The following is a 24,932-nucleotide window of genomic DNA, read 5'->3' on the forward strand; positions in this document are numbered from 1 at the left end:
ATAAACGATACATACATAAAGTAATAAAAGTGTTGAATATTCCTAGTATCCTGCCTATCTATCTATCTATCTATCTATCTATCTATCTATCTATCTATCTATCTATCTATCTATCTATCCATCCATCCAAAGCCCATCACTTGAGTAAATGCAGTTAGTTTTCCTTTTTTTTTTTTAATGGTTGTGCTTCTCCACCCTAACCCATACATGTTGTTGAAGACATGCAGTGACTCTGTGAAAAGCCTGAATTTAAACAAAGTGAAACACAAGCAAAAAAAAAGCCTTATGCCTTCAAAACTTTTTCTCTCAATGTGGATTTTTCAGGCTAAACTCATGAATGCATCTTCTCTCACTTTTTGACTTCCGTCCAGACTGAAGCAGCGTTTTACTCCCCCCAAAATTGATATATTCCAAAACGTCCTCCAGGGTGATGTGAAAATGATGACTTCCTGTACGAGGAAAATTGAGTTTTGTAGAAATGTGTTGTTATATCCACCATTACACCCCCTCCCGTGCCCTCCGATCCTCAGAGGGAAATCTCCTTGCCCTACCCCCTCAGACCAAGCACCGAACTTGGGGGGACAGAGCTTTCACCGCTGCCGCCCCCACCCCCCCATCCTCTGGAATTCACTCCCCAAACCCATCAGAGACTGTACAGACCCCCATACCTTCAAATCACTCCTAAAAACACACTTTTTTAAACTGGCTTTTAACCTGTAAACTGTTTTTTATCCTCTTTCCATTTTATGTCTTTTTAACCTTCTACATTGTTTATTCTTTTCATTTTATGTCTTTTTTACTTTGTTCTATATTTTTGTGTCTTTATTATTATATTCCTGACATCTGTCCTCTATGCACATGCTCAGTAGGAGGAGAATTACCTGTTTTGGTGTTTTAATGTGGATGCGGGTCTCTTCTGCTGGAAAGTGACAGGTTTAAGTAGAAGTAGAAGTCTTAAAAGCAGCCTCAGCTCCATTAAACAGATGGCTGGTAGTCGGTGGTATAATTGAGTCCTGTTCTGTCCCCATCCAGCCGAATCAGATTATCTGCCTAATGAGGAATTTAAAATGCAGCTCCACAATTACACGTAAAGAATAATTATGAATATAGTGACAATGTCCCATTGTCTCATCTCTTTGTCCTCCGATCTGCAGCTGTCCGATGGCTGATGGAGTTTCTCATTAACTAACAAAGCACCTGGAGCAACTAATGCTGTCAGAAGAGAAATGATATAATTATTCAGTGATTTATGTTTTGGTTTCAGACCAGGAAAAAATGATGAGGGAGGACGGACTCATTTCATAATGGTTTTTTACCATTTTATTAATGTGGATATCTACAGTGGCAGCCTTTTTGAAGTCTAATTTAATCTGTTTATTCCTTGATCCATGTTGAAGTTCAGCCAAAATATGCTTTTATTATTCTGTGTGAGGTGCAGAATAATAAAAGTGTGGAGTTGTTGTGAGAGGAGGTCGGTTGAAGCGTGGAGTCTCTCAGCAACACATGAAGAAAAAAACCTGTAGGTGTAGGTAGACTGTTTGGCTGTGCTCAGAATAACATACTAATGTACTATTAATACTAAGTATGATATCAAAATGAGTGTGTGTAGTGTGTTTCAACTGCACAGTGTGATTTTGAGTATGCAGCATGAGTTTTATTGGACATACTCAACTGCTCCCAAATGCCTTTAGTCTGTTCATACTGTAAACTTCAACAGTCTGCTGGTGATACTTTATTTGGTTGGTAGGATGCTGCACATACTGACTGAGTATGTATTAGGCGGTGTGTATTTCTCCCTGAAGCTTTAGAAGGTGAGAGGTCACATAAAGTGGATGATCACGGTTCATTGTTGCTGCTGTGCGCCACAGCAGTGCACCATGGGAACTGACCTTTGCTGGCAGGAACAGAACTGCTGTAAGGTATCATACCTGGTTTGGTGTGTGTGTGTGTGTGTGTGTGTGTGTGTGTGTGTGTGTGTGTGTGTGTGTGTGTGTGTGTGTGTGTGTGTGTGTGTGTGTGTCATAACCCGGCCCGTAGGCTTTGACACATAAAGTAAAGAAGTAAACTGAATGTGAGGTGTTGTAGTCAGCAGCATCTTTTATGTCCTAAGGGAGCACTGGGTTCAGGTTTTTGAAGGACCTTAAAGACATTACTGGTTAATACACACACACCAAGGTAGTATCACACACACACACACACACACACACACACACACACACACACACACACAAATGTACTCCAGTACTCTGTTCAGGATGTTGGTTTGTGTTTCAAACAGCAGTCAGGTGTCACGCGGAAATAATTAGTTTTATTTAGTTTAGTTTATTTGGATCCCCATTAGCTGTTACCCAGGCAACAGCTACTCTTCCTGGGGTCCATTATTCTCATATTTGATGATAACAACATATTTAATTCTGCTCATGGATGAAAATTGTAATTTTCTTGGTACATATAGTTAAATCCCTTCTTAATATGCTACTCCATTGGTTTATTGTTCATTATGTGCATTGGCTTATGTTTGTAAAGCATTTCATTACATACACTACAATATTAAAGAATACTAGTAGATTCATTTACTTAAAAAAAAAAAAAATGAGGCTCAATGTGCTCCTTAAAGGAAGACAGGGGCACAAGCACTTCATCTTAAATAGAAAAAAAACATGTGCACAAGTCAGATTTGAGCAGGAGACATAAAAGTGATTCACTGTACTTTAAATAAGGGGTTAAATGTTTTGACTTTATACTGCTCATGGATGAACATTGTAATTTCCTATAATATATAGTTAAATCCCTTCTTAATATGCTACTCCATTGGTTTACTGTTAATTATGTGCATTGGCTTATGTTTGTAAAGCATTTCATTACATACACTACAATCTAAAACAATATTAAACAATACATACAAGAAAAAAATGAGGCTCAGTGTGCTCCTAAAGGGAAGACAGGGGCACAAGCAATCTTAAATTATTTTATGTCATCACAGAAAAAAAACAGATTTGAGCAGGAGACTTAAAAGTGATTCACTGTACTTTAAATAAGTGGCATTTTCCATTTCCATCTATTCATTATTATTATTATGTTTTAAATGTTTTGACTTTCGTAAGGTTACTTGTGATTCAGAGTGAAACGTGGATTGGATGGATTAGCACTGTGATGCACGGTATCTGTTGCTCTGTTTGGCTTTTGGATGTTTTAAATCATACTTCTCTCTCTCTCTCTCTCTGTCTCTGTCTCTGTCTCTGTCAGGTACAAGGCCATAGTGAACCCGATGGACATCCAGACGTCCAGCGCTGTCTTCTGGACGTGTCTGAAGGCAGTTTCTATCTGGCTGGTGTCTGTCCTGCTGGCTGTTCCTGAGGCTATTTTCTCACAAGTTGTTTCCATGCCGGTAAAACACTGAAAATACAACTAATATGATGATATGATGATATGATGATGATGATGATATGATATGATATATTTAAAACTTCCAGATTTCCTCTTTAACCATCTTGAGGCTGAACTTGGTCACATTTCATGATACGATTATGAGGATATGATCATAATTTGTTATCTTATGACATTTTGTTACATTATATTGATTCCTAAATTATAATACTCAGATTTTGGCTATGCTAATACAGCTAATTCAAGCTTTTAATTAAGAACAAACTAAATTACTTTCAGGGTTTTGCTGTTGAATATGAAATAAGTCCAAACTGTAGTTTTATAAACACAATAACTGACAATAATTTTGATATATGATGTCTAATATTTTGATCTTTAAAGTGCTTCATGAAGCAAAAGTGATCTAGTTGCAGCTTCTCCTCTTGTTCACTGTTTCTTTATAAATTGATTATATTTTGGAGCTTCGGATCATTTGTCTGACAAAGAAAGACACGTGAAGACACCTGGAGTTATGCATTAGTTAATCAGCAATAATGCACACAGTCATTAGCTGCAGGTGTTGTGATATTGATCTCAACTGTAGACTGCCTGGTGCTAAATGGGATAATTGGAAAGTGTTACCTTTCATGCAGGCTGAGCTCAGGGACATTTAAAGTTGCCATTGTTACCGTAGTAACTCAGTATGAAAAATCAATGTTTAATTTGGTTTTGTTTTATTTTGTTTGACAGAATGCTATTTCCTGCATCTCTGCACTTTCTCTTTCCAAGTAAAGGCTGAAAAGAATAATAATAATAACAACTTGAAAGGAAATAGGAACTGAAGAAGTAGAAAACTGAATCACCCTCTTGTGTTGTCCAAAAATGATTAAAAAGACGTCAATCAGTCAGAAACAGCTAGTGTGATCATAAGGAAGGAGGGAAGAAAGGAGGGAAGGGAGGGCGGGATGGAGGGAGGGAGGGAGGAAGGAAAAGAGGAAGGAAGGAAGGTAATGGGGAGGAAAGAAAGAGAGAGGAAGGAAGGAAGGAAGGAAGGAAGGAAGGAAGGAAGGAAGGAAGGAAGGAAGGAAGAAAAGGAAGGAAGGGAGGAATGGAAGAAAGGAAGATGAAGGAAGGAAGGAAGAAAATGAGGGAGGAAGGAAGGAAGGAGGGAAGGAAAGGAGGGAGGAAGGGAAGGAAGGAAGGAGGAAAGAAGAAAGGAAGAAAGGGAGGAAGGAAAAGAGGAAGGGAAGAAAGAAGGACAGAGGAAGGAAGGAAGGAAAGGAGTATGGACGAAAGGAGTAAGGATGAAAAGAGGAAGGAATTTAGGAGAGAAGGAAGGGAGGAAGGAAAGGAGGAAGGAAGAAAGGAAGGAGGAAGGAAAGGAAGAAAGGAAGGACAAAGGAAGGAAGGAAGAAAATGAGAGAAGAAGGAAGGAAGGAAGAAAGGAAGGAAGGAAAGGAGGGAGGAAGGAAGGAAGGCAGGAAAGGAAAGGAAAGGAGTAAGGATGAATAGAAGAAGGAGTTTAGGAAAGAAAGGAGGGAGGGAGGGAGGGAGGAAGGAAGGAAGAAAGGAAGGAAGGAAGGATAGAAGGATGAGGGAGCAAAGAAAGAGGGGAGGAGGAAGGAAAGAAGGAACAGTCAAAGGAAATGGGGTCAATTTGACCCAGGAGGACGACAGGAGGGTTAGATAAATAAAAAGCTAGATGTCTAGATTGATGCTCAGATGTTTTGGACTTCCTGTACGTTTCTCTCCTCGCTAACAGAGAGGATGAAGCTGCAGCAGCGTCTCAGCGGAGAGTTTCCCTCCAGATGAACAAACATCCCCCCTGACAGCTATTAACTCTTTTACCGTCAGATTTATGAGTTTATGAAATGCCTCCGTTTCACTCTTTCATCTGTTTTATGAGCTTTGCTGATGTGTTGTAATGTCACTCTTCTATCTCTCCTCTCCTCTTTCCTTTTATTTTTTCTATGCCTCCTTTTTTCTCCTTTGTTTTCTAAATGTCCTCTGCTCTTATTTTTTGGGCACTTTTCCTTCTTATCTCTCTCCACTGGATTCCTTTTCTCTTTTGTAAATCCACTCTTCTTTCTTCTCCTTCACCTTTTATTTTCTCCTCCTCTTCTTTCTTCTATTGTCTCATTTACCATACTTCATTTTTTGCTTTACTCCTCTCCATCTCTTTTCATTTCCTTTTGTCCTCCCCTCTCCTCTTTTTTCTCCCTTTTCTTTTCTTCACCAATTTCTTGTTGCCACCCACCTCCTCTTTTTTCTTGACTTTTCTTCCTTTCTCATCTTCCTCCTTTTCCTATCCCTTTTCTTTTCTCTCCCCTGTCCTTGTTTCCTTTCCTCTCTTTCTCTCCTTTTTTACTCCGGTTTCCTATTCCCTTATCCTGCCCCACTTGATTCCTTCCCTCACTCCTCCTCTCCTTTCTTCTCCTTCACCTTTGATTTTCTTCTTCTCTCTATCCACTTCTCTATCTCTATCCTCTTCTTTTGTCCATTCTCTTACCATATTTACATGTACCATTTTTTGCTTTTTCTCCTCAATTTCTTTCTTCCTCCTCTTTGCTTTGCTCCTCTCCATCTCTTTTCATTTCCTTTTGTTCTCCCCTCTCATCTTCTTCCTCCCTTTTCTTTTCTTCACCACTTTCTTGTTATTATCCTCTTCTTCTCTTCTTCTTCTTTTCTCTTGACTTTCCCACCTGATTTATACTTGTTGTCTCCGCTCCTTCTTTTCTTCTCATTCCCTCCTTCTCTGCCTCTCAGGGTCACAGGGACAACAGTAACGTGACTTTCGTGAACTGCGTGCCGTACCCGTTGTCCAATCAGATGCATCCTAAGATCCACTCGGTGATGATCTTCTTGGTTTACTTCCTGATCCCTCTGGCCATCATCTCCGTGTATTACTACCACATCGCCCGCACGCTCATCAAGAGCGCCCACGACATGCCTGGGGAAGTCAGCGAGCACACCAAGAGACAGGTGACCACTGGCTGGATAATTGAATGAATGTTATGCTTGTGAGCTGCTTTGCCTTTAAAACAGCAGCTGTTCTCCTCAGTACACCTGCACTCAGTCTTTCAGGTAGACTTGGCAGCTTGTTCTAAGCGTCTTGGAGAACTTCCCACAGTTCTGTCTGGCTCTGCCGCTTCTGTCTCTTCATGTAATCCCAGAATGACTCTATTATATTGAGATCAAGGCTCTGCGGGGGGGCCCAAACCATCTGTTGCAGGGCTCCTTGTTCTTCTTGTTGCTGAAAATAGCTCTATATGACTTTGACTCTAAGTTTGGGGTTGCTGTCAAGCTGTAGAATAACTTTGGGATAGATTATGTTTTTTTAACTGTTTTATTATCCTGATGTTCAAACCTAGCTTGTTTAATTTGTAGGACCCTCACACCCTTTTCTGCAACAGTTTACAGAGCATATCTTCAGAGAGGCATAATTCCAGTTTGGATTGTGTGTATTTATGATTCAGACCCTATTTTTTATGCTTTAAGTCAGTTTTCATTCATTTTATGTGTGTAACTAAAGTGATTTTGTGTTGAACTCTGAGTACTGCCAAAACACAGATGACCTACACTCAACATTGTACCTGAACACATCCTGTTTATATACCAGTGTTGGACTGAACCTGCTGCTCTGCTAGCGTGCCGCTTTCATCTCGTAGCCTGTGTAAACTTTGTGTAATACAGGAGAAACTCAGAGCATTATTGACGCTGCTGTTGTACTGACAGAATTAATCCTTAACTTTACATTATACTAAAATTACCATGTGAAGTAACAACACGGTAATCCTCAGAGACACAGCAGTAATTCCCCACTGTGCCTCTCCATCATTGATCATGTACACCTGATCTGACCTGCTATTGTCAGGCCTTTAATAATTCAGCTCCCCGACTCCCTCTGACCTCTCTTCCATCTGTGAAGATCAAGCTGGTGTAAAGTAATTACTCACCCTGGCTGACACAGTCCTCCACTAAACCTCCCTCATGGCTGAAATATTTGCTGAGACCTCTAAGGCCACAGGAGTGGAAAGTGTGGGTGCAAAAAGCTTCGATCTGCGTTCAGCAAAACTCCGAGCTGTTAGATATCAGCCTTACTGATTTTGGTATTTATCTGTTTTGTCATTTAGTTTTTAAACTGATTCAAGTGGAAGTGCATTAGTTTTATCAGATCTGTGTGAGATGTAGCATTGATTTAGACTTGTTGACAGTTCAAATGAAGTACGGTGAAATCACATTTAATCATCCCTCTTTGCAGTCAAAAGTGGTCTTCAAAGGGTCTGGAGGGGAGTGTAGGTGTCTGTGTTTGATTGACAGCTGCTGGAGAAATGTGTCGGTGTCTGTGTTTGATTGACAGCAGCTAGAGAAATGTGTCAGTGTCTGTACTTGATTGACAGCAGCTGGAGGGGAGAGTTGGTGTCTGTGTTTGATTGACAGCAGCTGGAGAAATGTGTCGGTGTCTGTGTTTGATTGACAGCTGCTGGAGGAAATGTGTCGGTGTCTGTGTTTGATTGACAGCAGCTGGCTGGCTATGGAGACAAAATAAACTAACTGTTGTAGCTATATGGATGAACAGTGTGTTGCTGACGGGGATTTTGAAGAGAAACAATTTGATCTGTTGTATGGAAATAAGGACTCCAGCTATGTCCGCGGATGATGGAACAATGTTTCAATAGTTTAAAACAAATGTTTCTCTTTTGTTTTCTGATCGTCTTTCTCACAGAACACATGTTGCTTTGCTAGATAAAAACAGTAATTTAATTTCAGTTGGACTTTAAAATTATAATCCTTTCATATTTGTGACAGCTGTTGTCACAGGTGGTAACGTCAAGTGTGAATTAACACTGCAGCTGCTCACTTTGTCAGAAATACAACAGAAGAGCAGCTGGTGTTTCTGTCTACAGAGCATCCCAACACTGTTTCGATAACAAAGTCAGTCAATAATATTTACAACATGGATCTGATTTCATGCTGCACATATTGTAAGTAATTTTCCCCCAAACAGCAGGATACAGGAACAGGAGTCATCTAACTGCTCGCTGTGGATGCTCCTCACTGTTCATCACTTCCAGCAATATCTGAATAAAAATGAGAGTCTCTGCACGACGTCTCGCATACTGCTGGAATATTTATTCGTTTACAACTTGTCTCTTCATAGATATATACACATTATATATTGCAGCAGTAGGTGTATAAACAGTTTGCAGGAGTTTTCTTATTTTTATTGGTGATCAGAACGATTGTGTTAGCATAGCAGTGACTTAAAACAGCTCTGATACATCATAAAGAGAGAGTGAAGAGAGAAGACAGTGAAGCAGTGAGATTAAGGCTGCAACTATCTAAGATTATCTTCTATCGATTAGATGTTTGGACCATAAGATTTCAGAAAATGGTGAAAAATGTATGTCGATCACAACCCAAATATTGAGTTTCCTGTCAGAGAGGACTGAAGAATCCAGAAAATATTCACATTTGGGAATCAATTATTGAAATAGTTAATTCAATAGTTGGTAATTAATCAATTAAAAGGTCTAATTGTTGCAGGTCTAAATTAGATAAAATCAGAAACAGTAATGCTAGATCACACGCTGCATTATTTCCTGTGAATCCCTTCTGTATGTGAAGGCAATCTGACTCCAGGTGGACTCGGCTGCTACCACTGGAAGCATTATAGAGAATTACAGAATATTAAATACAGTGAATAATTATTTCGGATACTACAGAACAGGATCTGATTTCATGAAAATCTAAAAAGGTAAAGACTGCTAATAGAGCTAATAGTTTGTTGTATTATGCTGTTTCATCTCATCTGTCCTTGTTATTCCTCCTCATATTCTCTGTGGAGCCCATTAATTGGAGCCGTCCCCCTAAAAACACATAAATACTGATGTGGGAGTCATCTCAGTGACAAAAACAGAAGAGCACTGCTGCAGCCCCGTGAGACTCTGCAGGTCTGAGGGACACTTAGCAGTGACGTTGACCCCGACACACTCAGGGTTAATGGAGAGTCGCTGACTAACAAACAGTGAATCAACTCCTGACGCTGAGAACTGAGAGAGGAGGAGGATCATCAGAGGTGCTCACTGAAACGTGAAAAGCACTCTGATGGTCGGGCGGTGTGTCATGCTCTGTAGCTTTAGAAAACACCCTCGTCTGTGTCTGTTTCTTCAGTATAGATTTACACAAGCAGTCAACAGCTGGCTTTAAAGGATCAGACGTCTTTTAGAGAAATTACCCAAAGTATTCCTGGGAGTCTACGATGATTATTTAGAACAAGGTTTCCCCAAAGGGAGCTAGGAATTGACATTACAGAACTACACTGGCAAAGTCTTTTAACCTTTTCCTTTACTTGTGCTGCTGGGTGTTGGCTGATTTATAGATCCTTGCATCTATTCCATCACAGAACAATCACTTCTAATTAGTGAAGAAATACACAGCACCCTCTCTTTTTTTCCGTCAGTCTCTCAATCCTAATGCTGATACATTTTACTTTAATGTTTTTTCAACTGCAAACTTGTCCCACTTTTGACATTATAATGTCCCAGTACACAAAGATACCTCCATAAAGATGACACTTTATTTTCCTTTATCCTTTGTGTCGTCCTCCCGGGTCAAATTGACCCGGTCTGTTTTGACTGTTCGTTCCTTTCTTCCTTCCTTCCTTCCTTCGTCTCTTTCTTTCCTCCCCTTACCTTCCTCCCTTCCTTCTTTCCTTGTCCTTCTTTCCTTCCTCCCCCTACCTTCCTCCCTTCCTTCTTTCCTCTGTCCTCCCTCCCTCCCTTCCTTCCTTTCCTTCCTCCCTTCCCTCTTTTCTTTCCTGCCTTCCTTCCTTCCTCCCTCCCTCCCTCCCTCCCTCCCTCCCTCCCTTTCTTCCTTCCTTCCTTCCTTCCTCCTTTCCCTCCTTCTTACTTCCTCCCTCCCTCCTTTCCTTCCTTCTCCCTTCCTCCCTCCTTTCCTGCCTTCTTCCTCCCTTCCATCCTCCCTTTGACTCGAGGACAACAGGAGGGTTATAGTCCTTAAATACTTGGAAGTTTCATGAAAGACCCATGTGATTTGGCACCTACTGTGAATATAAAATTTGCAAAACAGTGACAGTGTTCAACTGGTGCAATTTAAATCAATTAATTACAATTAATTGCTAAAAGAGTCCTCCATTGCTTTAGCATTGTAAAAACACTGTAAGGCACATGATGGACAGTTAAAATAAATCTATGCAGCAGAACCAGAGATGTGGTCTTTTTACATATACTGTCTTGTTAAGACTTGGTGCCTCCGTTACTCACACAGTGCAACTCAATTGACAGAACTGGGTTTCTCCTGTATTACACACAAAAAGAAAATCAAAGTTTATTCTTTAAGCAGAGGCTCAGAAAGTCTGGCTCAGTGTGAGTCTCGGAGCCGGGGAGAGCAGCAGGTGAGCCAACTGTCAATCACAGCTGTCAATCAACATCCACAGAGCAGATGTCAAATCTTGTTAACGGAACAATAATTTCCAAAATGACCACCAGCAACACTTATTAGACGGCCTGTATTTAGAGATTGAGACAATAATGATGTGTTGGAAAAAATGTATTGACTTAGTATTTCATTAGATAATTTGATGCTTTTTGAATGGGACTCTATTGGAGCCAGGGATTTCACTTCAGCTTCAAGCTTTTTAACTCAACAAAAGTTTTCACATAGAACTCCAACAGCAATTATCTGTATTTTCTCCAATTAATTCAGGATTACACAACAATTTGCAGCTGTTTCCAGTTTCAAAATTACCATAAATGATTAGGAAATTGTTGTATAAGTCACCATTGACGCAGATGAGTGGAGGTTGGTACAGCTGCAGATTAATGCCCATGAATTTAGAAAAGAAGCATAGCGAATACATTCTCATGCACCTTGAGCTCAGACCTGCTCAGGAAGTACTGTAACATTTATATTTAATTTCCATTGTTTCGCTCCCTCAGTGGCTCGGCTCTTCACATCACATTGTGTGTGTGTGTGTGTGTGGCCTCATTCAGCTCATTATAGTTGAGGCCATCTCTGCCTTACTTGAGGGGGAGCGATGTTATCATTGCCCCCCTTTAATGGGAAAAGCCTCTTCACACATCTGCTGGTAATCTTCACATCTGTAGAAGGTTGGAAAAGAATTGGTGCATTTACTGCAAACGCCCACATCAATACATAACAAGCCTGCTATCTTATCTGAGAGCTGAGCTAATTCATTATGTCCCCTAAGATAAGAAATTCATTAGCGGGAACACACACACACACACACACACACACACCAGAGCTCGAAAGCTAAATTTCAGACCACATTGATTGACACATTGATCTAAAAATGCTAATACGGGTTGCTTTGGAAGCTGATGGCTGTGTTTAACTTGGACAAAAAAGAGAATAAAAGAAAATGAAAACAAAACACAAAGAAGATAAAAAATATAATAGAAAGTTTAAGAAGACGTGAATGAAATTATAAAATTAAGCCACAAAAGCTTTCTTAGGTTAAACACATTTTTAATTTATATTTTAAATTTTATTTTAGCAGTTTGGTTTTTGTTTTGTTCTGATTATAACTTTTCACCAACACCTCTGTACTTCAGAAAACTCATGACTCAATAAAAACAACTTGCATTTACGTCATTAATGCCCCCACTTCAGCAGCAGGCTTGACTCTTATTGTAAGATGCAGCTGACTGACAGCTACAAAACAACAAAATAATTGCGAGCTTGCAAGGTTGTGACAGAAAACATAAAAACTATTATAATTTTCCTCTGAGATTTAACTGCAGGATCAATCAGACCTGAGGCTGTCTGACACACAGTATTGGCATACAGCATTGAAATTAAACAGGAAATAAATTGCTTCACTCTGCAGGAGGTCAGAGAAATGTCAAAAACAAAGCAGTGGATAATGAACAGTAAGAGGGTGGGAAGTGCAATTGATTTTGTATACGAGTCAGAGTTTTAGTATACAAGCCTTCACAAAATCCAGATAATTGCTACTGATGAATCCATTTAGGTTCACCTCCAACAAGCAGAGTTCAACTCACTGCTGAGGTTATTTTCTGTGACTTAAACTTTTATTTTACTAAAGTTTTAATTCTTTGTCTGGGATTCAGGGACACGACTGGACCCTTTTACAAAAATTAGGATATTTTTTGTGACAGATGGAGTCAGACCAAATAACCCTTTGTGGTCCAACAATAATAATATGCTAAGAAGCAATGCAGCAGCTGACTATGAGAAGCTAACATTGACTTCACCGCTCCGTCGGTTGCTATGTTAAAGTGGAAATTAGCTAAATTTTTCTGTCATTGTTTCTTGTTGTGATTCATTATCTTAATTGTTATAGAGAGTTTGTTTGTGAATGGTTAACTCATCAGTGGAGAAAGTGTTCAGGAACTCAGGATGTCTGCAAACAGGCCTCATTTAGGCTGATAAAGAACTTTATTCTAGCAAAACAGAGACAGAACAGAGAACCAAGACTTAAATACACAATAGGTGATTAGAAACAGGACACAAGAGAGTAAAACAAGACACAGGTGAAGCACATGAAGAAATCAACAAGGGTGGGAAAACACAGGAAGTAAAAACAACGTAAAACACACAAGGAGAAAAACCTTTCAAAATAAAACAGGAACTAAAACACAAACTGAAATCTCAGGCTGGATGTGACATTATTGAAGCTCGGCCAAGGAGAATCAAAGTGAAACTGTCTTCCATTAATAGTCTCTAAGCCTTCACAGATAGTGCCACGAATACTCAGCATAGCCTATTGGTTCGTCATTCTATAAACAAGGAAACACAGTTACCCATCTGTGGCTTTAGGGAGACAGACAGTCATATCCTCTGACCAAGGGTGCCAAAGCAATGATGCGTCACCTTTATCAAAGTGACTTCCCCAAAACACCACAGAGAGTTTCCTTCACCATCTCAAGATTTCAGTGCTGCCTTCACTCTGACCTCAAGGCCCAAGCTTCACCCCGTGTATCCCAATATGTGGGATCTTAAATTTGGAAAATTCCCTTACCCTAACGTTTGGAGGATGACTACGATAAAATATGCTAATGTTACAGTTAGTTTGACATGGTTCCACTAAAAAACTAAGATCATGTTCTCACTAAGCTAGCTAAATTTCTATTCACATCTTTACCTGTTCACTTTGGCCCTCTGCTCGGATATCAGAGTTAAATGTTCAACTGTCCTGTAGTTACCACTTATAACAGCAGAGGCCGCTGTTGCTGCTGTTCAGTGAAAGTTACGTAGTCTCACTTTAACAAAATGTGGATATGTTTTCATTCTCAGGTGGAAGAAGGTTTCTGCATGGATTGAGTTGTTATCATTTTAAGAAAATCTCACAGTGTAAAGAATGCTGTAATCAATGCGGGCTGGCATTTGAGGAAAAACTGTAATTAAAGTGGCATTTACTTCACTTAGACATCATTGTGCAACAGGACAACTATTCAGACTTGAGTTTCTGTTCCCTTGCCGTTATTGACTTGACAGTGCAGCAGCAGCAGCAGCAGTATGGCTTGAATCATTTCAAGTGACAGCTGACTGACAGCTGCAGGATTCGACTAAATGATTGCACAAGCAGACGGGAGACATGAACTGCCTGAAGCCTTTTGTCAGTGTCTGTGTGGTTTGGCTGCAGGTGATGTAGAGTGCGGGCATGACCCAGGCTGCTACTGGCAAACCTTCTCAGAAAAAAAAAAAAAAAAAAAAAAAAAAAAATATATATATATATATATATATATATATATATATACATATATATATATAAATAAATATATATGAACGCACTACAAACACCCGTGGAGAGCTGGAGAGAGAAGTTGACGAAAGGTGTTGATGGAAAAAAAACAACAGGAAATCAGACCCAGACCAAAAGTGCACTATAAAATCTCACTGACATCCTCTTTTCCTGCCTTACAGTCACTAAAATATTGCCTACCAATCAGGTGAGCTGGTATTTTCAACACTTTGTAACAAACTCTATGATATGCTTATTGACCAAATGTTCGACTATGACTAGGACTTGTCGTGTAGACGTTTAAAGCTATATTGACAGACAGGAATGCCAATGTTTAATGATTCTGTAAATCCTCAAGTTAAACCTGAAACTGATGTTTTAAAATTCTTTCTTTCTACAGTATTTGTGTGAGACAAATACGATATGATTAAGGGAAAGAAGTTGGTTAATGTTAATTGCAGGTCAAAACTCTAGACGTTTGTATGATTACAGAGTTGGTCAAGTGAGGATTAAACTACTTTATATTGATAACACAACACCCTATCTTACAAATTTGGGTTTAATCACCTTCAACAGAAATCTTTAGGTTACGTGAGGGCATCCACGTTACCTTCTGGACACATACTTATTATTGGTCGAGGCAGATGTAGTCCGGTTCTGCTTGAGGTTTCTTCCCGTTAAAATTGAGTTTTTCCTTGCCATTGTCACCAAGTGTTTGCTCAGGTGAAAATGTTGGGTCTCTTTAAATTAAATTAAAGAGCATGGTCGAGACCTGCTCTATGTGTAAAGTGCTTTGAGAGTACTTTTATTGTGATTTGGCGCTATATAAATAAAGACTGATTGATTGATTGATTGATTGACTGGAGCACCAAGTTGGATATATTAGAGAATTCAGAAAATAGGTTTCTTGGTTGTAACTGTGACTTTGATGTTACATGAACACTATTTACAAGTCAGAAACTCAAATCAGATATGACATGAATGCAGCATAAAACCTGCAAAGGGATTACTGATCTAGTACTGCTGCTGAGTAACGCTCCAACAGAAAAGGATCTTAACCCTAACCCTGAAACATTCACTTTGACAGACCAGAAGTCAGTGCAAAACATTTGTGAACTGAAGTGATTTCATCCACTTTCTTGATCTTAGTGAGGACTCGAGAAGCAGTGTTCTGTATTAGCTGCAGCCATCGGGGAGCACTGTAAAGACACAGTTACGGGTGTTCAGTAGACTTGACTACTGAAGATACCTGCATGGACAAGTTTTTCCCACTGACACAAGTCCTTTAATTCTTAATGTATTGTTCATGTGAGAGTAGTCTGACTTTGTAATGGTCTTAATGTGGCTGTTGAAATTCAGATCTGAGTCCACGACTACACAAAGATTGCTGATTTGGTTTGTTGTGTCTAACAGTTTTGTCTTAATTGAAAAAAAATATGCCAGACCAAACCACTGATTTGTTCAATACATTTAGTCAGTGCTTGAATTAGATCATAGTCCCCTTGTGATATGTTAGGTAGATGAGTGTGTTGTCTGCATAATTATGGTAAAATATTTTGGGTTTCTTTTTTTACATAATCTTAGCATGTAGATGTTGATGATGCCGACAAGGGGAGCCATCTTGCATTTCTCAGTTCCAAATTATGTGATGTCTCTCTTTATTGATGTCATAATTTACCAATATTTGTTTTCAAGCTTTTTTACACTCTTTTTTTCTCATTCTTAGCAGCATGGTTTTAATCCAATGAAAACTTTTCTTACCAGCAACCACCTTCACCTCACTGGGTTTAATGGCACCAATAACATTTGTAATTTTAGAATTGAAATTATCTACAAGCTCATTGACTGAGACCCAAGAGAAAGCAGGTGTGGAGAAGAAAGCATTTCACACGTGTTTTCTGTGACACCCAGTTTTGCGATGACATCTGTTTGTGAGATAGCATTTGCAAAGAAAAATCAGGAATAATCAGAGAGAGTGACATCAATCATAACCTTAGAAATGACTAGAATCTTGGAGATGATTAAGTCCACAGTGTGCTCATACAGCCTCCACCAGAGAAAGCCAAAAGTTTGCAGAAATAACGTTTCACTTCATTAAACCCGTTGAATTCTACTTCAGAGAATTCAACTCCCCTTTACAACCCCAAATCTTCTCAAACTGCTGCACATTGCTCCCTGACTGATAATACTGGAAATCAAATTGGAGATATTACTGGCTGCAGACACTCAGAACCATAAGGCTTCTTCTTCCTTCTCCTGTGAGATGTAATTCATGACCTCAACAAACCTCATCACCATTGTCCACTTGGTCTGCTGATGGAGGCCGTTTCACCTAACTGTTGAGAAACAGACGAGTCAACTGTGACCTCCAGTGTTTTCATACAAGCACCCATAGCAAGAATATTTACGTTTGGTTTTGTGTAAAGGCCCATTTATGCTCAACGTACGTACGAAAATGTATCCGTCCGTTTCAAATGTTACCGTCACTGCTCACATACTTCCATGCGTCCTTTACGTTGGCATGGATGTTAACCAATACATCCACCAGGGGGCAGCACAGAGTCAAACGTTTATGATAACAACAAACTCAAAAACAAACATGGCGACTGTGGAGGAGATACTGATAATGTTCCTCTTGCATAAAAGACAAAAACGATATATTTCTAACCAACTCGCACAACCTTTCCTCAAAAAGTTCCTCCATTGTTATTTCTTCTTCGTGTCTCACTAGAGCTACGTATCGAGTAGTGACAGTAACACTGCCCCCCCATGGTTTCCGGTGGTACTGCTCCGTTTGGTCCGTATCCGTAAGCTTTATGGAAACATGCAGAAATACAGACGAAATGAACGCAGAGCACGGACAGAAGGCTCCGTCCGTATCCGTATCAGTATTTAACATTGAGCATAAATGGGCCTTAAAGCTGCACTAGATGAGGTTGCTGTGGATTGAGGTGATTCAGTTTGTTGTAGATTCAATAATTGACATTTTAGTATTTAAATTAAACTTTGGGGTGCTGGATGCTAAAAGTAGAGTACAAAGATGGTTTCCCCCAACTGGCACCAATGTTTTTGGTTAAGAGGGAACATCAATCTTACAATTGAGTAATAGCATAGACAACACACTGAAAAACTGCTCAATTATGTCTGGAGGTCTGGAGGAGGACAACCTGTAAATCCTGTAAGAACGTCAATTACTGTGTGTTCTTGAACCAAAACAAATGGGTTAGGGTTAGGGTTAGACAACCAGCTGCTTTATTATCATTATTTACATGTAGTGAAGTGTGTGCTGAAAATGCAGAAAGGGAAGAAAAACAATCTCAGATATTGGTTCAGATCCTGGATGGAGAGGCATGGGTAACGTAACGGGAGGTGAGTGAAGTTGGTAAATCAAAGAAAACTTCAGGGTCTTTACAGCTCAATCAGCTTTTCCTCCGTTTTAGTCATTCAGTTCTCTCTTGGACCATAAACCTTTCTTCTCCTTTGGTTTATTTACCAGAACATTGCCCCCAGGTGACACACAAGTGATGCGATCAGTTGTAAATGTCAAACATGCCTTAATGAGAACGACTGACAGTGATTCCAGATAAGGATCTTTATATATCGCACACTTACTGATTTTATCAACACCAACTGACCCAGACAGGAACAGACCTGTTCCAAGTTCCTCCAATCAGACATCACATGCCAATCAGATTAATAATCAGCTCCACAGTCGCCTGTCTCCGAATTTACTGACTGACTTTGACCTATGTGAAAAACCACAATCAACACATGGGACAAAAAAACACAGGCCACACTCTCAGGATACCTTGTGTCAGAGTTGCATGTACCCCATGAACACCGTTTGACTATTTTTAAACTTAAAATCTCAGAAAAACCTCATAAAACTGAACGAAAACTGACTTTCTGCAATGCATTTCAATGGACGTGCAGGCAGAGAATGTCCGAGTGTATGGGAATGGCTACGCACTGTGATTGGCTCATCACGTTTGAGGGCGGGACTTAGCCATAGGTCAATTAGTTTGATCATTTCAATCTAAGGTTGCTGCTTTAGACCCATCACTGTATGTTTTATGGGATGTTATCTTTAGGAGGCCCATTGCTGTTCTTCTATCTTGGCCTATGTCCAAATAAGGTAGAAACTCAGAGTCTTGGTGTGGGGACCTTAGAAATAATTTAGGATGGGATGCTCTTGTTTTGGGGATGTATGTCCAGTGTAAGATGTGCTGGATATGTTTTACCAATCACAGATTAATTCTTTGTTCACTTAGAAACTATAATAGTTTAGGCAAATGATGAACTGATGTCACTTTGTATATATGCTGTCTCCTTATTAATCTTCAACCCAGCAGTGTTTTTTGTACTATTTTCATATTTGTGGTTTCAAGCAAATTGGCCAAGCAAATACATTTATAGGCACATACCTTATTCTTTTTGCCATATTGTGTGATTTTTACACCCAAAATAATAATAATTGTGTCTGTGATCACTTTTAGGGTCTAAAATCCTCTCTCATAGCATTATAAACCACTGTGCAGTGTTTTGACATCTGATTAAACCTTCAAACTCACTGATCTGTAACTCAAATTGGACTTCCTGCGTCATACGTCATCTCTCACCTTCACACCAACAACAGCGCCTCGCTTTGTTGTAACACTTGGCCGCTTTCTGCCTGAACGCACAGACCTTTATCAGACAGACTAAACGCACAACAGAAAGACTCCCACAAGCAAGGAGGAGACATCAATTATCAATTAATATGCCTGACATGATGTCCTTTTTCTTAGGGTACAAAACAGTTAAGAATATAACAGAGCATGATATGGAAATATACACCGGTGCTTACTCTTTTATTAATTTGGTCGTGTGGATCAATGTTTGTGTTTCATAAGAACAGAGAGGATCATAACATTTGAAAATACATTTGTGAACTTTTGGACTAGCCAGTGGGGGTTTTGTTCATTTAATAGCATTATTAGTATTATTGTAAATTAATTGAATAAACTTTTTGAAAGATTTGAATGTTTCTGGAAATGTACCCAGATTGAGTTTGGGAGTTTGGTTTGTTATATTTTTAGGTATGTTGATTCATGCACAGATCTACTTAAATGACTTTAAAGCAACCATTTCAATGCATAACAAAGGAAGGAGGAAGGATGGAAGGAAGGGAGGAAGGAAGGAAGGCAGGAAAGAAAAGAAGGAAGGGAGGAAGGGGGGGAGAAAAAAGGAAAGAAGGACAGAGGAAAGAAGGAAGGGAGGAAGGTAGGGGGAGGGAAGGGAGGAAGGTACCGTACCGTACCGTCCTCTTCCGCTTTATCCTGCGTGTCCTGGGTCTTCCCCGGGGTCTTCCCCGTGCCCTGAACACCTCACCAGGGAGGTGTCCGGTAGGCATCCTGACTAGATGCCCGAGCCACCTCATCTGGCTCCTCTCGACGCAGAGGAGCAGCGGGTCTACTCCCATAATAAGGAATCATCAAATTGTCAGAGCAACTGAAGTCATAAAAGACATATCGCCCCTTTTAAAGTCTAAAAAACGTAAGGATATTAAACAGTTTAATGTGATAATAACAGTCCTATAAATAACAGCTTCAGACATTTAAAAAAAAAAGGATCTTGTTCTGCTCCCGCCATGATCTGTACATTTCATTTTAAATTTTTCTTAAAAAATAACAATAAAGTTTAGTTATGAGTCTATGCGATCAGGGGTAATCTAGTCCCATGGCTCAAACAGAACATTGTTACACCAACGCCTAACTTGTTGTTCAAATTAAAGCAATAACAACAGCAATGATTGAATTCTCCATCTTCTCCCTCCCATCGGCTCCCTGATATTATATCATTTCTCTTTCCTCTCATCCCCTCTGGTGTCCTTTAGTAAAAAAAAAAAACACTCTGACAGTTTATTGTCTGCTTGTTGCTGCAGGTGAATCTATCGCCTCATCCCTCGTAACTCACTACAGCTTCCCTCGTTAATGTCACAACCTTAAAGTCGTGTGGACCGATGATGATCAAGTAGTAATATTAAAAAAAGAAGGACTTTCATGGGTTACTTTGAATATAATGTTTCCATCTCAATTATTTGAACAAGCTGCACTGACACTGAGTTGTGACTAGTAGCATATTAGTGGCCGACAAATGCTTGTGGGTTGTTGTTTTGTTTGCAGTGTGCATGTCGTTGTGCAGCCTATAAATGGTGCAGATTAAGGACAAATGTTTGCAGTGTCTGGAGAAGGCAGCTCCAGATCGATATGTCAACTCTGCTTGTGGTTCATGGCTTTTCTTATCCTTGGATATTTCTCACAGCCTAGTTACAGTAATCCAGCTCACCCATGTTTCCTGTGTCCTGTGTTTTCATGGCTCATGTTTTAGTGGCTTTTTTTTCATCATTTATATATCTATGGATTCTGTACACAGCCCAAAATACTTTTAAGTTTTTGCTCATTAAGTCTCAAATTACTATCACTAAAGAACACATCTAATGTATTGCATTTTCATTTCATTTAATCATGTAGGTTTTATTATCCATCTTATGGTACACGAATGCTTTTTACATACTTTAATGTCCTTTTCATAAAAGCCCTTGGTGCATGTACATTTGTGTTGTGGAGCACTTTCCTGTGCATTTCCGATTTCCACATAAAGTAGTCAAAGAATGTTTACATGTACATTTATTCATTTGGCAGATGCACAAATGTACAAATTGGGGTCAGTGCAAGCTACAGTATCAAGGAGAAGCCTTCAAAAATATGTGTCTTCACATACTTGACACAAGGCTGCATGAAATAACAAAGTGTAGGTGGCTTTTTGTGATAAAGAGGAAGAGAAGGAACAAGAGAAAATGCATCCACATTGAGTAAATACTCTCGGAGAGAGTGCTTTTTGAAGACTTGTTAAGTGTAATTCTGTTTATCTTGTCTTGAGCTTTTAGGAGAGGTGATTATATGAGATTTGAACTCCCCACCTCGCCTGCACAAGCATTTGTTCACTTTGAATTCATGTATAGCAGAATATACCTGGCAAAAAGTGGGTTTTTATAAGTTTTGGTTCAGATCAAATACATTTTTTGTTTTAAAGTACTTTTAAAAACATTTTTAATGTGAAAAAAGGAATTAAATTAAAAGTTTTGTAACTTGTTGCACTACTGAGGGACCATACAGGAGAAGAGCCTTAGTAACTAAGACAGGAAATGTGTTGCTCATAGTTCAGTGGTAAAATCCTCCTGCCCAGCAGTGGGCAACTCTGTCAGCTGAAGAATCAATCACACTGGAGGAGGTTGTACCACTGTCTCTCAAACGTATTTTATCCGACAAGCATTCAGCACCACAGCAGCGGACAGAAACAAGTCATGCTGCTCTGCAACACTGTAACACTGTATTTTCCATCACTGATACACAGTTATGTAAGACTGCTTTTAAAAGTCATGCTGTTATCCTGTTACTCAGTTTACAATGATAAACCTAAAAAAAATCCCAAAGCAATTCATACGCAGGGAAAATACACTGCACTCATAAATGTTTAACAGAAATGCATTTTTTAAAATCCACTTGCAGTTGTATCACCAATCTGTCAGAAAGAGTAGTGATGTGTTATGTAATGTGTCCAGAGGAGCATGACTCACTGATCTGCCGCACAATCTCTCTGCTGCTGCTTCTTTACATTTTTATATTCAGGGTCATGCTTTGGCAATACTGTAAATCACCAATTTGGTCTGCAGAGACAAGAGTCCCACCCATCCAAACTGAAGCTGGAGCAGAATTACCCTCTGAGATTCAGACGTTTACCCCCCATGTCTGAGCTTCCCTTTGTGCATTCAAGCAGATAATTAAAGTCTTAGATTTATTTAACTGAATTGTTTGAATGAGCCTCCATGCTGTGAAGTTTAACCCTAATGTTGTCATGACGATCAAAAAATGACCTGCCTTTATGTCTAACAGCAGAAAAACTTGAACTTTTCAACTTGAAATTTGATGACTTTTCCTCGAGTAACAACAGTAGAAAAAATGAAACTTCGCCTTTGCTCATATTTCGTTGAAAGCTGCACTGCACATCACCAGGGTACAAAGATTGCTTTAGTGTCATTTTGACCTGACAGTTTCTCAGTGTGTGTGTGTGTGTGCGTGTTTGTGTAATTGATTTTAAAACTGAGAGTTCACTCCTTAAACTTTCTTATGCGTTTGCAGCTTCTCCCCTCGAGGACTGCACACATCACTCAAGTTCATAGACAAAATTTAAAAGACAAAGTTAAAAAGTTAACAAAATTTCAGACAAAGCATTGCTTACTTATGGGAAATGAAGTCAGAGGCATGAAGCGGTATCTGAAGAAGAAGACAGGGGAAGAATACAACTCACTCAGCAACAATGATGCATCATCTTCAGATAAAGAAGAAGAAATACCCCGAGCTGAAAGAAAGACATTTTTGTCAAAGAACAGCAAAATCTCATAGTCCTTGTCACCATATGACAACCGGGGGCAGGATGGCAGCACAAAAGGTCAAAAGGAGGAACCCAGGGCCCACAAGACATGCAGCAGCCTGAGCCTGGGACGTCACCTCAATATTCTGCATGTTCATCACACAAAAAATCGTCCTGGAGATGAAAAATGTGGAGGCTTTCTGTGAATATGACAGCTGGAAAAGGATGGATGAGATTGACCTGTGTGCCTACCATAGACTGTATAAAAGAAAAGGACGTAACATGCGAGACGCCACCCATTGGTTTCTGGACTGCTGCTCGGAAGCCAATAGTTTCAGATCTGGGCAGTGCCATCTTGAAAATTTCAGGTGCATGCTGGGAAAAATAAAAACACAGATTCTACTCATATGGGCATGAGGCGGAGCCATGGGCGGAGCAGGGGAGGTTGCTATGGTTGCGAGGGCTGGATCTCGAGGACATAGGGCAATCAACCTGTCAATCAGGACGTAGCCACGCCCTAATGCATACCCTGCTTTATCGTCAAATATAAAATCAGGGAGGCCAAAATGTCCCAAATGAACATCATACTGCATTGAAGAAGGCTTTAAACTAGCGATTGAGACCATAAACACATTTTGAAAACGTTCACTGAGGTTAGAAATCAAGTGAGAAGTTAGTGAATTCTCCATTGACTTGTATGAAGACGGTTGCCCCCTGGTGGCCTTTTGATAGAATGCAGTTCTAAGTTACTTCCGCGTTGGCCTCATTTCAGAGGACCAGAACTCCCCGCCTGGTGCCTACACATAGGGCTGCTAATCTCAGCATGTGTGTATAGGTCCTGAGACGAGCTACATCTAGTCTCTGGGATGCTAAGAGAGGGGGGGATATTTTCTGTGCCATGATACCACTGAAAGTCTGTCACTAGTCTTTCTTCAAGATAACCCTGTGACCTGTGAGACGTGTGAGAGACAGACTGGTGGCCATAAGGGAAGTCTGGGAGAAGTGGGAGCATTCTTGTGCAGTATATGAGAATATTTTTGTGACTATATGACTGTTATTGTTTCCCTTCAGTTTTTGCACATCTCTGCAACTTTCTTAGGCTATACTATAAAAGTGCTATTGCTTGCCAAAAAAATGAATGTTTACCCCTCTGCAGTACCTTTAGTGATATAATAATACACCTATTGGTCGGTAAAGAAAATAATTATGACAGGTATGTTCTAATAAAAACAAGTCGTGACTATTGATTAAATACAGCCTTTCTGCACTGTGAAGAGGGAAAACTCAGACATTCACAAATGTCATGACATTTTTAAATAGATTTGTTGTATAAAATTCAATTAAGCGGCTTTATTTTCAGGGTTTAGTGAAGGCGGTCTCAGGGCAGGGGGAGTTTAAGACTGAGCTTCCTGCATCTTCACCTCATTTACTATCAAAGCTTTAACTAATTAATGAAGTGCTGGATAAACTGACTGAGATGCTTACAGAAGGTTTCCTGCAGCATTATTAAAACCAAAGAGATATTTTCAGTAAATAGCAAAAACATTTTTACAATTTAAAAAAGCAAACAAATTAGAAATCAGACACTCTGTGAAAACAAATGGATTTTTCTCATCTCTCATCTAATGGATATCTATTTTTTGTAGCTGTGCCATATGACACAGACATAAAATGTGTCATTGAGTGCAGCATAAAAAAGTGTCTAAGGTGAAGATTTTTACATTAAAAGGAAAAGATTTTTTTTTTTATTCCCAGGAAAAAGCAGCTTGTCACCATCTCTGTTTAATATAAATGTTAATGAGTCAGCAGCGGCTGGAACCATGCCTGACCCTGAATAATCACAAAGTTTACTTCCAAACCAAAAGAAGGAGAATCTGCTGGCTGAGGTGTACTTTCTCTTAAAAGGGTGGAAAATAAAATTATATCAGAGAGTGAAACAGAACTAGAAAGTAGAAGAGTCTGGATAAAATGACAGCGACCGTCATTTCAGTAATGAAATGCAAAGAATGAAGAATCTCAATCAGAAGAGACTCACTGTCTAATTATTCCTATTAATATCTTCTTAATTTATGTGCACAAGTTAATATCTTGAAAAACATCTTGCTAATATCTTCTTAATAGCTGGTTCATTTGTATGCACAAGTTAATATCTTGTTAGTATGTGCACAATCATATCACGTGCAAATAATATCTTATCGTTAATTTATTATTTGCATTTTGTTAATATGTTGTTTGCACAAGAAAATAATGTTTTGCACACAAGACATGGATTTTGAGTGCACAAGAATGTTTGCAGAGAATACAAAAATATCATCTTTTGGGACTTGTGGGGCTTCATACAGATCACTGAACTGATTTTCAGGATTATTTTTTATCTCCTCATGTAGCCAAAAGTTACCGCAAA

At 39.4% G+C, this 24,932-nt stretch overlaps 1 protein-coding gene across 1 annotated transcript in view; it reads left to right on the plus strand.

The window, feature by feature from the left end:
- nmbr (neuromedin B receptor) overlaps window positions 1–24,932 on the plus strand; it is a 72,823-nt gene that overhangs the window by 29,557 nt on the left and 18,334 nt on the right. The window contains exons 2-3 of the mRNA XM_053336470.1: window positions 3,247–3,388; window positions 6,133–6,348. Of these exons, the coding sequence (XP_053192445.1) occupies window positions 3,247–3,388; window positions 6,133–6,348 (358 nt within the window). The remainder of the gene's footprint in view (window positions 1–3,246; window positions 3,389–6,132; window positions 6,349–24,932) is intronic.

Source organism: Scomber japonicus, chromosome 17, assembly GCF_027409825.1.
Source record: "Scomber japonicus isolate fScoJap1 chromosome 17, fScoJap1.pri, whole genome shotgun sequence".
Taxonomy (NCBI): domain Eukaryota; kingdom Metazoa; phylum Chordata; class Actinopteri; order Scombriformes; family Scombridae; genus Scomber; species Scomber japonicus.